The 17,134-nt window shown below is 44.0% G+C and overlaps 1 protein-coding gene across 1 annotated transcript in view; it reads left to right on the top strand.

The window, feature by feature from the left end:
- The window catches only part of ints2 (integrator complex subunit 2), a 77,749-nt gene that overhangs the window by 11,777 nt on the left and 48,838 nt on the right, over positions 1 to 17,134 (top strand). The window contains exons 6-11 of the mRNA XM_038814678.1: positions 297 to 427; positions 4,112 to 4,285; positions 5,508 to 5,737; positions 6,501 to 6,626; positions 14,655 to 14,726; positions 15,162 to 15,276. Coding sequence (XP_038670606.1) covers positions 297 to 427; positions 4,112 to 4,285; positions 5,508 to 5,737; positions 6,501 to 6,626; positions 14,655 to 14,726; positions 15,162 to 15,276 — 848 coding nt within the window. The remainder of the gene's footprint in view (positions 1 to 296; positions 428 to 4,111; positions 4,286 to 5,507; positions 5,738 to 6,500; positions 6,627 to 14,654; positions 14,727 to 15,161; positions 15,277 to 17,134) is intronic.

The raw sequence follows: 17,134 nt of genomic DNA, 5'->3' as shown, positions 1-17,134 counted from the left end.
GTGGCGCAGGCTCAACCATGGTCTGTTCTTATCTCTTGTGTTTCCCCTTCCTCCCAAGTCCACTTCTGGTAGCTGGTTATAAGGTGGACACTGTCCAGGAGCTTGTCATCTGTGCACCTTCTTGGCCAAAGGTGGTGCTTACCACTTGGGAAGTTCACACAACTGAAGAAAAATAATCATTAAGAATATAACGAGAGTAATGCAAAATATAAATGTTCTGATTTTCACCCGATTGTGATTTCCCACATGACCGTACTGTGGGTTTGCGTGTAACACTGAGAACTTTTGCTGTTCAGTTTGCAGGGGCTTAATAAAAAATGGTGAGCGGCAGGATGAGGAGAGTGTTGGGGGCCGACGCAGAACTGAGGCACTTCGACAGCTGTGCAAAATGAATCCTACCCAAGCCTTAAATGTTCGGGCCATGGTGGTAAGAGATGATTTGTAATCTTGTGCGGCTGCACTGTCGGGAACCCAGTAGCGCATCCCTTCAAGAGACTGCGGTAATCAGCTCAAGTGCCCACTGCTCCCTGGCTTTGCTTTTCTGTGGTTATTTTCAGTCAGTACCTACTTGACCAACACTCAGCAATGTAGCAATTCATCCATCTACTCAATTTGAGAACAGCACCATTTTCATTCACATTCATCTATAGAGCACTCCTGAATGGATTGTGTTGGTAGTCCTTAAAGAGGCTCCGATTTACTTGTGTAGTGGTGGTGTTGTTGAGCATTCTTGGCAATGCATTTTTATAGTTATGTTATCTGTCATAATGAAATCCGTACATATTGATAATCATCCCATCTCGTCCTTGAATTCAGAAAAACTTACTTGACCTATCACTGCTTGATGGTTGTGAAGGCAAGTTTCAGTGTCTTGTTTGTTTAAAAGAACCAAATAAAACCAGTTGCTTTCAGGTCAGCTGGCTCCATAAAAGGCAGCAGCATCTGTTGAGGGTGTGGATGGAGAGTTATATGGATAATGGTCTGGATTTTCAGCTAGGTTGCATTGGTAATTCATCCAAACTTGAACAAACCCGCACAAAAGATCAAAGAATTTTAAGGGCAAATGTGCACCCACGAAACTGTCTATGCCAGGCTAAGTTAATCACCGTGCCAAGTTTGCGTTAATCGTCCACATTTACTAGACTTCAGGGATGTTCTCAAAGTTGAACTTTTGTCTTGGGTGCAAGGGCACAAATAGGCACTTAAAAATATTATTTTCTAATTTACGAGGAAATTCTCAGCTATGCACTAATGCAACCAGTAAATCATCTAATTTTAAGTTGTTTGCAGTTATTAAAGTTTCTTCAGGTGATGTGTATTTTTTTGTGATGAACCTATTTTCAGATGTTTAATTAGCTGCATCAGGTTAATACTCTTGATAATATGAAGGAATATTTTTTAATGCCAATTTTTTAACTGCTTTTTGTGCTGTAACCATTCAAGGATTCTGTGAAAATGTTGCCCAATTGCCCTGGTTTTTGGAACATTATTGCATTCAGTATGAAAATGGATTTGAGCAGAATTATAGAATGCCTACAGTGCAGAAGGAGACCATTCGGCCCATCGAGTCTGCACCGACCCTCCAAAAGAGCAACCTACCTAGGCCCACTCCCCCATTCTATCCCCATAACCCCAACTAACCGCATCTTTGGACACTATGAGGCAATTAAGCCTGACCAATCCACCCAACCTGCATATCTTTGGACTGTGGGAGAAACCCCAAGCAGACACTGGGAGAATGTAAAACTCCACATAGATAGTCGCACAAGGCCGGAATTGAACCCAGGTCCCTGGTGCTGTGAGGCAGCCATGCAAAGCCAAGTAGAATCTCTGGCAACAGAGCACCCTTTCCCGATGAACTCTGCATCCTGTGCTCGTTTTGAGGAGGAAGCCAACAAACCGATGTCAACTGCCCGAATAGCCTCGGACACACCCATACCTACCGTCACAGTCTCAGAAGTCAGATTGGCCTTCTCGAAAGTTAACCCTCTGAAAGCAATAGGTCTTGATGGAGTCCCTCGTCGTGCACTCAGGTCCTACATGTTCACAGACATCTTTAACCTCTCCCTACTCTGCTCCGAGGTTCCCACCTGCTTCGAGAAGACCGCTATTACTCCGATGCCAAAGAAGAACCTGGCAACCTGCCTCAACAACTACCGGCTGGTGGCCCTGACATCTATTATTACAAAGTTTTTCGAGAGGTTGGTCATGAAACACATCAACTCCAGTCTTCCAGATTGCCTTGATTCACTGCAATTCGTATACCGCCACAACCGGTCCACAATTTGGATGAGTTTTCCAAACTTGCATTGGACCGTATTTACAACCAGAATGGAACAATTCCAGAAGACTTGCTGTCACAATCGGTCTCCCTGGCCTGACACTCATCCCTGAAGCATCTCGACAACAAGGACACATACATCGGAGTCCTGTTCATTAACTACAGCTCCGCCTTCAACACCATAATCCCAGCCAAGCTCATATCCAAACTCCTAAACCTAGGACTCGGCTCCTCTCTTTGCAACTGGATCCTTTACTTCCTGACCCACAGACCGCAATCTGTAAGGATTAACAACACCTCCACGATAGTGTTCAATACCAGGGCCCCGCAAGGCTGCTACCTAGCCCCGTATAATACTCCCTATATACACAGGACTGTGTGGCAAAATTCGGCTCTACACGTTTGCTGATGACACAACCCTAGTAGACCATATCTCGAACAACGATGAGTCAGGGTACAGGAGGGAGCTAGAGAACCTAGTCGCGTGGTGTAACAACAACAATTTCTCCCTCAAATTCAGCAAAACTAAGGAGCTGGTCATCGCCTTCAGGAAGTGAAGTATCGAACACACCCCTGTCTGTACCAATGGTGCTGAGGTGGAGATGGTTGGCAGCTTCAAATTCATAGGTGTAAACATCACCAACAATCTGTCCTGGTCCTCCCACGTCGTCGCTATGACCAAGAAAGCACAACAACGCCTATACTTCTGCTGGAAATTAAGGAAATTCGGCATGTCCACACTGACTCTTACCAATGTTTCTAGATACACCATAGAAAGCATCCTATCTGGCTGCATCACAGCATGGTATGGCAACTGCTTGACCCAAGACCGTGAGGAAGAAAAGAGAGTCACGAGTACAGTCCAGTTCATCACGCGAACCTGCCTCCCATCCATTCACTGTCTACAGCTCCCGCTGCCTTGTGAAAGCGGGCAGCATAGTTAAAGACCCCTCCCACCCAGGTTATTCTCTCTACCAACCTCTTCTATTGGGCAGAAGCTACAAAAGTTTGAGAACTCGGGCAGAACGGTGGCGCAGAGGGTTAGCCCTGCTGCCTCACGGCACTGAGGTCCCAGGTTTGATCCCGGCTCTGGGTCACTGACGGTGTGGAGTTTGCACATTCTCCCGGTGTTTGCGTGGGTTTTGCCCCCATAACCCAAAAGATGTGCAGGTTAGGTGGATTGGCCACATTAAATTGCCCCTTAATTGGAAAAATTATTGGGTACCGTACTCTAAATTTATTTTTTTTAAAGTTTGAGAACAGGCACCAATAGATTGAAAAACAGCTTCTTCCCTGCTGATACCAGACCCCTGAATAGCCCTCTAATAGACTGAACTGATCTTCTGGACTGAACTGATCTTTCTGCACATATTCTCTACAGTTGTAGCACTATATACCGTATACTTTACCCGCTGTCTACGTTTATGTATTTTCATTATGTATCCTCATGTATTTATCGTATGTTCTTATGTTTTCATGTATGGAGCGATCTGCCTTGACTGTACACAGAACAATACTTTTCCCTGTACCTCTGTACACGTGGCAATAAATCTAAATCTAACCACTGTGCCACCATGCGGAACCTTGAACAAAAAATTCACTTTGTTAAACTAGAGAGTTTGAAGTGCTATTTACACCCCGATCGTAAACTGCACCCAAAGTAGAAACACGTTTTTATAATGTAAGCAAGGTAGAGATAGCAATTTGGTTCTGACGAAGTAAGGAAACAATAGGAGAGAAGGCATCCCAGTGCGGAATGACGGTTGTGGATGGAGTGGAATGAGTGACCTTTTGTGACCCTGGATTTCCTTTTTTCATATTGTGTAACAGGTGGAGGAGTGCCACCTCCCAGGCCTTGGAGTGGCTCTGACTCTGGATCAGTGCAAGAATGACGGCTCTGAAGATACAGTGACTGACCTGGTCTCCTTTGTTAGTGGCTTATTACTAGGAACTAATGCAAAAGTCAGAACGTGGTTTGGAATGTTCATCCGCAATGGGCAGCAGGTGAGGATGGAGTAAACTGATGGATTAGTCTCATCCCATTGATTTGGAATATAAATTTACATCTAATGGGCAAGCCTTCAACAGGTCTACAGATACCCCAGACACTACAGTAATTAGGCTCCTCTTGTTTAATTTGGAGGCTGACCAGAGATGGACACTCTGAGCCAAGTATGCCACAGCCTTAACGTTTCTTAACGTTTAATGGGAAGTGATGTTATTTTATTATACAGAAACTCCTTCTTGGTCTCCTGATGCGGTATGGTCTCTGGAACATTAGTCCAGGCCTCTGGATGACTATTCTAATAACACCATCACTATGGCACCATTCCTGTGTCCTATGGTTTTGTACAGGAAGGTATAGTTAAGGCAGAAGATCAGCCACATTCTTGATGAATGTGTAGCACAGTGGTTAGCACTGTTGCTTCACAGCACCAGAGACCCGGGTTCGATTCCTGGCTTGGGTCACTGTCTGCGGAGTCTGCACGTTCTCCCCGTGCCTGCGTGGGTTTCCTCCGAGTGCTCTGGTTTCCTCCCACAAGTGCTGAAAGACGTGCTGTTAGGTGAATTGGACATTCGGAATTCTCCCTCTGTGTACCCGAACAAGTGTCGGAATGTGGCAACTAGGGGCTTTTCACAGCAACTTCATTGCAGTGTAGTAAGCCTACTTGTGACACTACTACAAATTGTTATTGAATGTAGTTGGCTGAATGGCCTTCTCTTACTCTTATTTCTTCTGTTCCTGGGTTTTGGAGAACCTTCGTTACTAGTCTGCAGGTTATTCCCCAGCCCAGTAAAAACAACTTGAGAACATAGAACAGTACAGCACAGAACAGGCCCTTCGGCCCTCAATGTTGTGCCGAGCCATGATCACCCTACTCAAACCCACGTATCCACCCTATACCCGTAACCCAACAACCCCCCCTTAACCTTACTTTTTCTAGTACACTACGGGCAATTTAGCATGGCCAATCCTCCTAACCCGCACATCTTTGGACTGTGGGAGGAAACCGGAGCACCCGGAGGAAACCCACGCACACAGGGGGAGGACGTGCAGACTCCATATAGACAGTGACCCAGCCGGGAATCGAACCTGGGACCCTGGAGCTGTGAAGCATTTATGCTAACCACCATGCTACCCTGCTGCCCCAATTGGAATCTGAAAAATCCATATATACATTTGCTGTAGAACAGAATGTAATTCTCAAGTTTTTTTGTTCTGCAGCGGAAGCGGGAACGCAGCAGCTCTGTGCTGTGGCAGATGAGGCGACAGCTACTACTGGAACTAATGGCAATTCTCCCGACGGTTAGCAGTGGTCGCATTGGTGAAGACACAGCAGACACCGACATGGAACCTAACATATCTGTGTACTCTGCATTAAAGGAGGAAAACGTAGTGAAGGCTAGCGCAATGCTGCGACTCTACTGTGCACTCATGGGGATCGCTGGACTCAAGTACGAACTGTGATAATACATAAAAGGTTTCTGGGCAGGGATTACTGTACTTTTTTTTCTTCTTTTATAAATTTAGAGTATCCAATTTTTTTTCCCCAATTAAGGGGCAATTTAGTGTGGCCAATCCACATACCCTGCACAATTTTTTGGGTTGTGGGGGCAAGACCCACGCAAACACGGAGAGAATGTGCAAACTCCACACGACAGTGACCAGGGGCCGGGATCGAACCCAGGTCCTCGGCGCCGTGAGGCAGCAGTGCTAACCACTGTGCCACCATGCCGCCCTAGGTATTACTGTTCAAGGGATATTGCAGTTGTGTGTCCTAGCTTACAGAATTATTAAAGAGCAGTACAACCCATTTTTCTATCCATAGCTTGATCATGTATGCTTGATATATTTGTTAGGAGTGATCATAGCCTGTTATTGGAATCTGAAAAATCCATATATACATTTGCTGTAGGTCTATTACTTTGGTGATGGAATTTGTCTTGTATTATCATTGGTAAGATATATATGTGTGAAAATGTACACAAGACTGCTCCAGCAAGGTTGCAGCTTCAAACCCTAGTCTCTACTAAGTTAAGCGGATGTCTACTTGTGATTGTGGTGTGGTAGTCAGCTCTTGGACTAGAAGGCATTTTTTTGTCACCTGGTTGGTAGGGATGGACCTCCAGCAAAAGGTATCAAGTGTGTATGTAATCAGCAGCACCTTTGTTTTCCACAGTATACAATTGTGATGCTGTGTGTGATATTGTCATGCAGGCCTACTGATGAAGAAGCTGAGCAGCTTTTACAGCTAATGACGAGCCGTCCACCAGCAACTCCAGCTGGCGTCCGCTTTGTGTCCCTGTCCTTCTGCATGCTGTTGGCATTCCCCAGTTTAGTCAGGTAAGTCGGAGATCTGCAGCTAGCTCACGGTGCCAGGTTGGAAGGGTAAATCAGCTCAGGTTCTTGCCCTGATTCCTTGCCTAGTGACCCTGCTGTAAAGTGTACGTGTGAAAATCTGACAAAAGCAAAATCGGACTTGCTTGCAAATAAGCAATTGCGTATGAAAAATACCCACTTGGGGAAAGGTACTAGAGGGCTGCATTCTCACAAAAATCGGTGCAGGCAAGAGATGGGGAAAGAAAATTAAGAGGTAATAGAAAATAAATAACATGCACCAATCGTAGCACGAGTCAAGGATTTTGGCGTTTGATTTGTAAATATATATATGCTGAGCATAGAATTTGCCAATTTACTACAGATTTATCCTTTTATAAACCTCCTCAGCGCGCATCAAAGGCATAAGTCTCTTTGGCAATCTGCATGAGCACTTGGCAACTATAAACAGCACTAAATAATTGAAAATAGACATGACAGTCGAAACCAGGGAGTGACATTTAAACTGTAATCTAATCTTCGGTTACAAAGGGTAGTCTAAATCATTATATTTTCTCCTTTGGTTTATGGTGTTATTTTAATCCTTTGATTCCATTACTGTGCAATAGTCACAGCCAGGTATTCAGTCCCTATAATAATTTAATTGCTTTCTGTAGATTGACCGGTTCATGGGGGGAAAAAAGTTCCACTTAGTAACAGATAAGAAGCACGCTGCCAAAATTATGCAGCAAACCTATTGGTTTACCTGTCAGTCACTTGTTTTGGTTTCGATAGCAACTTGTTTTGGAGGCAAAAATAAGCATAGTTTTTCATAAACAACCGATTCCTTGGGGTAAGCTATTATCCAAGGTGAGCTAACAGGACTCGATGTATTCGGTTAAATATAAAGAAAGGGCCCTTAATCAAAGAAACAGCACCCAGGGAGACAAAGATACAGGAAGAAAATGGACACAGAAATATGTTCTAAGTTAGAAAGTGCAGGCGTGTGGATGCTGGGATTACAGTATTGGACTTCATGGTAGCCTAATTTGTCAACATTTGCCCTCGGTTCATGATATAACAAATGGTCACTTGAGCATGGTCCTTGAATTATCAAGCTGTCAGGGAGAGCGAATCAATCCCAAGTGATTTCCAGTTTCTTAATCACAGCAGAATATGAACTGGGGCCTGAGAATAGGTTGCCTCCTTGGTTAAAGTATGGTGTGTGGATGAGGAAACCAGTAGAGAAAAGTCTAAGAACAAAATACTTTGCAGAAGCGTGGTCCATTAGGAAATTTGAATGCTGCAAAGATGTTATAAAAACACACACATTCCACATGGAGTCGGAAGTACAAGTTCAGTTATTCCATTTTATCACGGGAGGCTGTGACATCGTGGTATTGTTGCTAAACTAGTAATTTAGAGACCCAGGATAATGCTCTGGGACCTGGGTTTGAATCCCAGCATGCTAGATGGTAGAATTTCAATTCAACAAAACTCTGGAATTGAAAGTCTAATGATGATGACAAAACCATTGTCGATTGTTGTAAAACCCTATCTGGTTCACTAATGTCCTTTAGGGAAGGAACTCTGCCGTCCTTACCTGGTCTGGCCTACATTTGACTCCAGACACGCAGCTTCTTCCCTGCTGCCATCAGACTTTTGAATGGACCTACCTCGTATTAAGTTGATCTTTTCTCTACACCTTGCTCTAACTGTAACATATTCTGCAGTCTCTCCTTCCTTCCCTATGTACGGTATGCATTGTTTGTACAGCATGCAAGAAACAATATTTTTCTCTGTATACTAATACATGTGACAATAATAAATCAAATCAAATCAAGATGAAGTTGCCTAGCAAGCACATGGAGGAGCACAAACCCGAGGAAGTGTCATGCATAGCCACAAAGTGACTGGATTGAAATATCATTGACGGATGTATTGGGGTTGGTTCCCATTCATGTTCTTTGTGCTGAGCCCATGAGTGCTCAAAATGATTGGGTCAAACAGAGAATCTCTGCCCCGTGAAAAGATTCACGGATGTGGTAGCATCTATGCAAATACGAACAATCACAAGTACAAGATTGGATTGGATTTTGGATTTTGTTTATTGTCATGTGTACTAAGGTACAGTGAAAAGTATTTTTCTGCAACAGATCATTAAGTACATGAAAAGAAAAATAAATAAAAGAAAATACATAATAGGGCAACTCAAGGTACACAATGTAACTACATAACACCGGCATCGGGTGGAACATACAGGGGTGTAGTGTTAATTAGGTCAGTCCTGAGGCTGAATGGTTCCTTTTGCAGAACTGGCCACATTAGGACAAAAGAGGTGAAATGCAAATGACTGCCCTTGACATCAAAGCAGCATTTGATCATTGTCATGGGCCAGGGTTTAGAGAACCTCAAAGTGTATCATGGAGTTCATCTGACCCACAACTTTTAATAGATTGTGGTATGGAGAGCACACGGCCCACTCTGCAGGTGTGGTACAGCAGAAATGGAAAAGTATTTTTTAAAACAAAACATTGTTTATTCTATGAACTCGAGTTAACCTTTTTAGAACATACAGTGACAACGTAGCAACCATCAATTCAGCTACAACCCCCAAAGAATACAATGCTAAGTAATCCTTAATAACTTCCCAAACAACATCCAGAAGACAAAATAAACACCTTTTAACGGAAGCATATCAGGTTTGAATTCACTATTGAGAACATTTATAATTCTGAATTCACCAAATGATCAAGAGATAGTCTTTTCATGGCCAAAAGAACAGCAGTACACCTGCTTTGTCTGGCTTCAGCTCCAACACTGAAAACAAAACCAAAAAGACACAGACACACCCAAGCTTTTCTCAAAGTGAAACTAAAAAACAAAGCCAGAGCTCAGCTCCACCCACACTCTGACATCACTGCAGTAACATGAGCAGCCAAACATTTCTTAAAGTGACATTCTCATGACATCATGTTTGGACCAAGGTTGTTGTGAGGTGACAAGCTGAATGTCCCTGGTGGAAGCCAAACTGAGCATGAGTGAGCAGGTTGTTTCAGAGTAAGTACTACTTGATAGCACTGTTGACAACCCCTTCCGTCACTTTGCTCATGATCAAAAGTAGATTGATGACCACTTTAGATTTGTCCTGCTTTTTGTGTGTAGCCCATACGTGAGCAATTTTTCACATTGTCGGGTAGATACCAGTGTCGTAACTGTACAAGAATAGCTTGGCTAATGGTATGGCTAGTTTTGGAGCACAGAATGTTGTCAGGGCCCAGAACCTTTGCCATCAGTCGTGTCTGAATATCACTTGGAATGAATCGAATTGGCTGAAGGCGGTGTGATGAATGGAGGATTTTAGAAACATTGACTTCAAAATATTGGAACAAAGGGTTAAAAGCCTGGGGTTATAGTGTGTTTGACTGCAGTGGTCATATTTTTTTTTAAATGTTTAGTTTTGTAAAGGCCTAGGAACATCTAGGAAACAGTAGGTAACATTGACCAGAGGAATGTGGTTTGACTGGGGAAGTTCCTGGGGAGTTAATGTGCTTTGATAATTTGTTTTCCAGCTCGGAGAGAGGAGGTCATTGATGGGGGGAGTAAGGGGTTTTGGAGAGATTTGGGGAGAAAGAGGAGCTGACTTCTAACCTGCCTGACCCTGAGTGCGCAATTCCCTCACATTACGATAGGATAAAAGAGTAATATCATGTAATGCAGAGCAGTCTTGTCTGGGGACCAAAAAGAAGCTGAAACAAGCCAGGTAAACCAGCTTGTCGTAGATATTCAGCCAGAGTCTGCTAGGTTCTAACAGGAGCCACATCTGCTTTACAAAACAAGTAATATTAAAAGGCCATGCTAATTTTAAGATATGATATGGAAATGCCAGCGTTGGACTGAGGTGAGCACAATAAGAAGTCTTGCAACACCAGGTTATAAAGTCCCAACAGGTTTGTTTCGAATCACTAGCTTTCGGAGCATTGCTCCTTAGGTGAATTTTAAGGTAGATTGAGAGCTGCATGTTTCTTTAGTTATTTAATGGGAAATTGAGTAGGGGTGGTTAAGGTGTAATTGTAAGCTGTTCTTTTTAGGTGTGAAGTTTAAAAACAAAAATATTCATAATAAAGTTTTGTTTTAGAAATACCAAAGCCCCATTTCTTCATGCAATCATTCCTGGAGTGAATCATTCTTTTCGCGCAGTCTTACAAATAAACAAAATATTGAGGTTTTTGTCCAGTATCCTGGGGGTCTGGTCTGGGATAATAAGACATCTGTGATGCTGGAGGCCTCTGGACAAGGCCCAAGATAGGCTGAAGATGGTTGCAAATGTAGTAGTTGCAGTGGCAAACATTTAAGGGGATATTTCAAAATACACAATCAATGCATTCCGATGAGTAAGAAAATGTCTAAGGGATGGACCCACCATCTGTGGCTAACTAGAAAGGCTAAAGATATTATCAAACTTAAAAAGCATATAATTGTGTAAAGATAGGTAGAAGGCCAGAACATTGGACAGCAAAGTATGACTAAAAGATTAATAAGGAGGACAAGATTAGAGTATGAGAGAAAGCTAATCAGTAATATAAAAGCAGAGTGTAAGAATTTCGCTAATTTTTTTTAAAAATGAGTTGACAAAGTGAGCATTGCTCTTAAAAATTAGCGTGGAGGATTGGTAAGGAAAAACAACGAGGTGGCAGATGAACTGGGCAGATATTTTGCATCAGCCTTCATTATAGAGGATGCAAGTAACATCCCAGAAGCAGCTGCAAATAAAGAATTGGAAGGGAGGAAGGAGCTCAGGAAAGTTACATTCATCAGAGAGGTGGTATGGAATGAATTGCTGGAGCTGCGGGCTGACAAGTGCCGGGTCCTGATGGATTTCAACTAAGTTTCTAGTCGGAGAAATGTCTAGTGAGATGGTTGATGCATCGGTTTTAATTATCCAAAACTCCCTAGATTCAGGGAATGTCCATTAGATTGGAAGATAACAAATGGAGCTCCATTATTCAAAAAGGAGGGAGAGTGGAAGCAGGAAACAACAGGCCATTTAATTGAACATCTGCCATGGGGAAAAAGTTAAAGCTATTACTAAGAAACTGAGCAGGGCTCTTGGATAAGTTCAAGGCAGCAGGCAGAATCAACAGGGTTTTATGAACGGGAAATTATGTTCAACTAACTTGCAGAAGTAACATGCTCTGTTCTTCCAAAAGGCATTTAATGAAGAGCCACATCAAGGTTATAGCAGGAAATAAAAGCCTCATGGTAGGGGGTGACATTGACATGGATAACTGATCGGCTGGCTAACAGGAAGCAGAGAATTGGCATAAATGGGTCTTTTTCAGGTTAGCAAGATGTAACAAGTGGCACGCCACATGGATCTGTGTTGGGACCTCAACTGTTTATAATTTAAATAAATGACTTTGATGAAGGGATGGGTGATTGGTTGGCAAGTTTGCTGACGACAAAAGATGGATAGGTAAGTAAGTTGTGAAGAGGACATAAAATGCTACGAAAAGGCAGGTTCAGTGAGAGGACAGGTTGTCTTATGAGGAAATGTTCAACAGGCTACGTTTGTATTTGTTGGAGTTTAGAAGACTAAGAGGCAACTTGATTAAAACATTAGATCCCAAGGGATCTTGACAGGGTAGATGTTAGGAGGATGTTTCCTTTTGTTGGAGAATCGAGAACTCGATTCAACTTCACTGTTTAAAAATAATGGGTCACTCATTTAAGACACCGATGAGGAGAAAGTGGTGAAAGCAGTGTTTGAGTATTTTTAAGATAGAGGTGGATCTATTCTTGGTAAGTAAGGGTGTGATAGGTTATCGTGGGTAGGTGGGATGCAGATTTAACCTTACTATCAGATCAGCCATGATCTTATTAAATGGCGGAGTCTTGTGCCAAAATTGGGAGAGCTGTCCGCCAGAGACTAGGCAAGCAAGAAACCAGAGGTGGTGGCACAGTGATAAAGAGTTGGGAGGGAGTTACCCAGGGAGTCCTCAACATCAACTCTGGATTCCATGAAGAGAGGCTGAATGGCCAATCCCGCTCCTTGTTTATATGTTCAATAGCTGGGTGGGAGTGCAGTAGGGGGTCACCAGGTTTTTCCTCGCCCACGTTTGACCCAATGCTGTAAGACTTCACCTCTGGTGATGGTGATGTCTGGGCCATTGTCTGTCAGGCACAGTTCTGCGAGTGACTGTGTCAGGCTTATTGCTTGCCTAGTCTCTGGCGGGCAGCTCTCCCAGTTTTGGCACAAGACCCCAGATATTGGAAAGGAGAACCGAGGGGGCTGAGTGTGTCATCATTTCTGGTGCCCAGGTCGAAGCCAGGTGATCTGTCCAGTTTAATTTTTTTCTCCGACTTTGTACTGACTTATAACAGAGTGCCTTGGGCGGGCATTTAAGAGTCAGCCACATTGCTGTGGGTCTGGAGTCACATATAGACCAGGGTCTGGAGTCACATATAGACCAGACTAAGTAAGGGTGGCAGATTTCCTTCCTGAAAAGAGATTAGTGAACCAGATGGATTTTTACGATAGTCAACAATGGTTTCATGGTGACTATTACCAAGACAAGCTTTTAATTCCAGAATTTTTATTAGTTGAATTTAAATTCCACCAGCTGCCGTACTGGGATTTGACCCCATGTCCCAGAGCATTGACTCGCCCAGTGACATTACAACTACACCTCCCACTCCCCCATTTGAGGTGATATACATTTATTGTCCTTTTCCTTATCCAGGATAAAGATGGTGTGATCAAAATATACAATTTTAAAAGTTTACTTTCTGTGACAGCAAAGCATGTCCCTTTAAGAGGTCACAGATAAAGCTGGATGGCAGATTTTTATTTTTCATCCCCCACACAATGGCCCTTAATGTTGCTAGGGGAGGCAAATAGGAAGTGATTCCTCAAAAGAAGAGAGAATTGAACACAACATGCCTGGAAGGAGCTAAATTCAACCCCCGGCAGCTTGTTGCCAATATGCCACAGTAGAGATTTAGGGGGTTGTTTGAGAAGTGTGACAGTCCTGTATTGTCAACAATGCTGTCCTCACGATGAGTTCTGGATCCCAAAGTTCCTGTACCAGTTTTCATAGAATCTACAGGAGGCCATTCGGCCAATCGAGTCTGTACCGGCCCTTGGAAAGAGCAGCATACACAAGCCCACACCTCCACCCGATCCCCGTAACCCAGTAGCCCCACCCAACCTTTTTGGACACTAAGGGCAATTTAGCATGGCCAATCCACCTAACCTGCACATCTTTGGACTATGGGAGGAAACCGGAGCTCCCGGAGGAAACCCACGCAGACACGGAGAGAATGTGCAGACTCCGTACAGGCAGTGACCCAAGCCGAGAATCGAACCTGGGACCCTGGAGCTGTGAAGCAACTGTGCTAACCAATGTGCTACCGTGTCGAATTTTCTTCTGAATTTATTCACTCAGGATGTGGGAGTGATTCTTTCCAATCCTTAATTACCTTTAAGCAGGTATTGGGAAACAGCTGCAATCTGTTTGGTGAAGGTACTAGCCATAGGGCTAGTAGGGAGAAAATTCCAGGATGCCAACGGTAGTGATATATTTCCAAGCCATGGATAGTGTGTGACTTGGAAGGGAGCATGCAGGTACTGCTGCCGTTGTTTTTCTAGACAGTAGGTTTGGAAGATGCTGTCCAAGATGCCTTGGCACATCACTACAGTGCATTTTGCTGATGGTACACAGTATAAGGAGTGACCTGGGCAAGTCCCCTCCCTCAGCCTGCACTGCCAATAAACAGAATGTGTTGATCAACTCATGGTTGTTTATTGGGAGATTGCTGGTGCATTTGTCAACCTAATCATCACTACACTTTATTTTTTTAAGTAATCAATTATTGGAAGTGCTTCGAGATGTTTCTACAGAAGTCTTGCACAAATATAAGTATTGTTAATAAATGATCAGTGATGTATGGCGAGGAATAACTTTAGTAGCATAGGAAGAAGCAAAAAGAGCTAATTGTGCAGATTTGATTCCTACATTTCGAATTTCATATTTGAATTAATTTTGTTTGCAGCACACCAGAACAAGAGCAAATGACTGTGATGTGGTTAAGCTGGATGATTAGAGAGGAGGCATATTTTGAAAGGTGAGAGTCAATTTTGGGCACATGCTTTCTGCAGTATTTGTGCTTCCATTTGAGAATCGGGCTTCAGATTAGAATTTTCATCTGGTGTAAAGTTGACCAGGAGGGGCTGAAGTGTGATGTGCTTTCTCTAAACCGTTACACAGCACACTTTCAAATAGCCAACTCCAGCAAATTCACGGCACCTTGATCTGGGAGCAGCCTCCAAGCTCATATTGTGCCAGATGTGTTGAGCACCCAATGGGGAATGATGAAAAACTGAAATTGGGATAATGTCTTCGTCAAATGATTTTTTTTCCCGATGTCTGATCTAGTTTAGGCAATAGGTCATGTGTTCAAAGCAATATGTCTCGATTTCCAATTTCAAGGTTAAAGGATAATGGGTTACAAATAGTGATTTTATGGAGTGAAGTAACACTGTTTTCTCATGTAATTAAGTACCACAGGGGTATCTGCTTCATTTGGTGAGATGCTTCTATTGGTTGCCATGTACTTCCACAGCAACCAACTCAATGCCATCATTGACTTGGTCTGTTCCACTCTGGGTATGAAGGTAAGTCTGATTCCATCCGGTTTTTTTTTTGCATTGGTTTACAGGAGTTAAGAAAACAAAAGTAGTTACCGTTTAAAGCATTTTTAAAAATATTTTCAGGGGACTTTATCAGATTGACACACACACTTTTCATTGTGATCAATTAGGACTATCCATCATTTGTAAATTACCTAACCCATGCAGCAGCTAAAACTGTCAGTCACAGGACATAAGCAACAGCTTGCTGGCTCTGGAGCTGCGGATGGACTCACTTTGGAGCATCCGCGATGCTGAGGAGGTCGTGGATAGCCCGTTTGGCGAGTTGGTCACACCGCAGGTGAAAATTACTGAGGGAGATAGAAAATGGGTGACCAAAAAACAAAGCAAGAGTAGGAAGGCAGTGCAGGTGTCCCCTGCAGTCAGCTACCTGCAAAACAGATATACCGCTTTGGATACTGTTGAGGGAGATGGCTCACCAGGGTAAGGCAGCAGCAGCCAGGTTCATGGCACCGTGGCTGGCTCTGCTGCGCAGCAGGGCAGGAAGAAAAATGGCAGGGCTACAGTGATAGGGGACTCAATCATAAGGGGAATAGACAAGCGGTTCTCCGGACGCAATCGAGACTCCAGGATGGTATCTTGCCTCCCCGGTGCAAGGGTCAAGGATGTCTCGGAGCGTCTGCAGGACATTCTTGGGGGGGGGGGGGGGGGGGGGGGGGGGGGGTCGTTGTGCACATAAGCACCAACGATATAGGTAAAAAACGGGATGAGGTGCTACAAGCTGAATTCGGGGAGTTAGGAGTTAAACTAAAAAGTAGGACCTCAAAGGTAGTAATCTCATGATAACTGCCAGTGCAACGAGCGAGTCAGAGTAGGAATGTCAGGCTAGATAGGATGAATGCATGGCTTGAGAGATGGTGCAAGAGGGAGGGATTCAAATTCCTGTGGCATTGGAACCGGTTCTGGGGGAGGTGGGACCAGTACAAACCGGACGGTCTGCACCTGGGCAGGACTGGAACCGATGTCCTGGGGGGGAGTTTGCTAGTGCTGTTGGGGAGGGTTTAAACTAATGTGGCAGGGGGGTGGGAACCGATGCAGGAGGTCGGCGGGAAGTATAACGGGGCGAGAAACAAAAAGCAGTAAGGTGGAAAGTGTAACGGAGAGAAGCCATAGTCAAAAATCATAAAGGACCACAGTACAGGGTACAGTGACTGAGGAGAGTGTGAAAAGGGAGGTGGCCAATGCAGGACTGAGGGTGTTGTACCTAAATGCGCACAGTATACGGAACAAGTTAAATGAGCTTGTTGCGCACATTGTAATTGGCCGGTACGATGTTGTGGGCATCACAGAGACGTGATTGCAAGGGGATCAGAGCTGGGATCTAAATATCCAAGGATATATGTCCTATCGAAAGGACAGGCAGATGGGCAAAGGGGGTGGGGTTGCATTGTTGCAAGGAATGAAGTTAAATCGATAGCAAGGAGAGATATTGGATCATAGAACATAGAACAGTACAGCACAGAACAGGCCCTTCGGCCCTCGATGTTGTGCCGAGCAATGATCACCCTACTTAAACCCACGTAACCCGTAACCCAACAATCCCCCCATTAACCTTACACTATGGGCAATTTAGCATGGCCAATCCACCTAACCCGCACATCTTTGGACTGTGGGAGGAAACCAGAGCACCCGGAGGAAACCCACGCACACACGGGGAGGACGTGCAGACTCCACACAGACAGTGACCCAGCCGGGAATCGAACCTGGGACCACTGGAGCTGTGAAGCATTGATGCTAACCACCATGCTACCGTGAGGCCCCTTCAGAAGGCATAGAATCAGAAGGCATAGAATCTCTGTGGGTAGAGTTGAGGAATCGCAAA

This window comes from Scyliorhinus canicula, chromosome 12 (assembly GCF_902713615.1).
Source record: "Scyliorhinus canicula chromosome 12, sScyCan1.1, whole genome shotgun sequence".
Lineage (NCBI taxonomy): Eukaryota > Metazoa > Chordata > Chondrichthyes > Carcharhiniformes > Scyliorhinidae > Scyliorhinus > Scyliorhinus canicula.
Note: the sequence above shows the minus strand (reverse complement) of the source record. Positions and strands in the feature narration are given on the sequence as shown.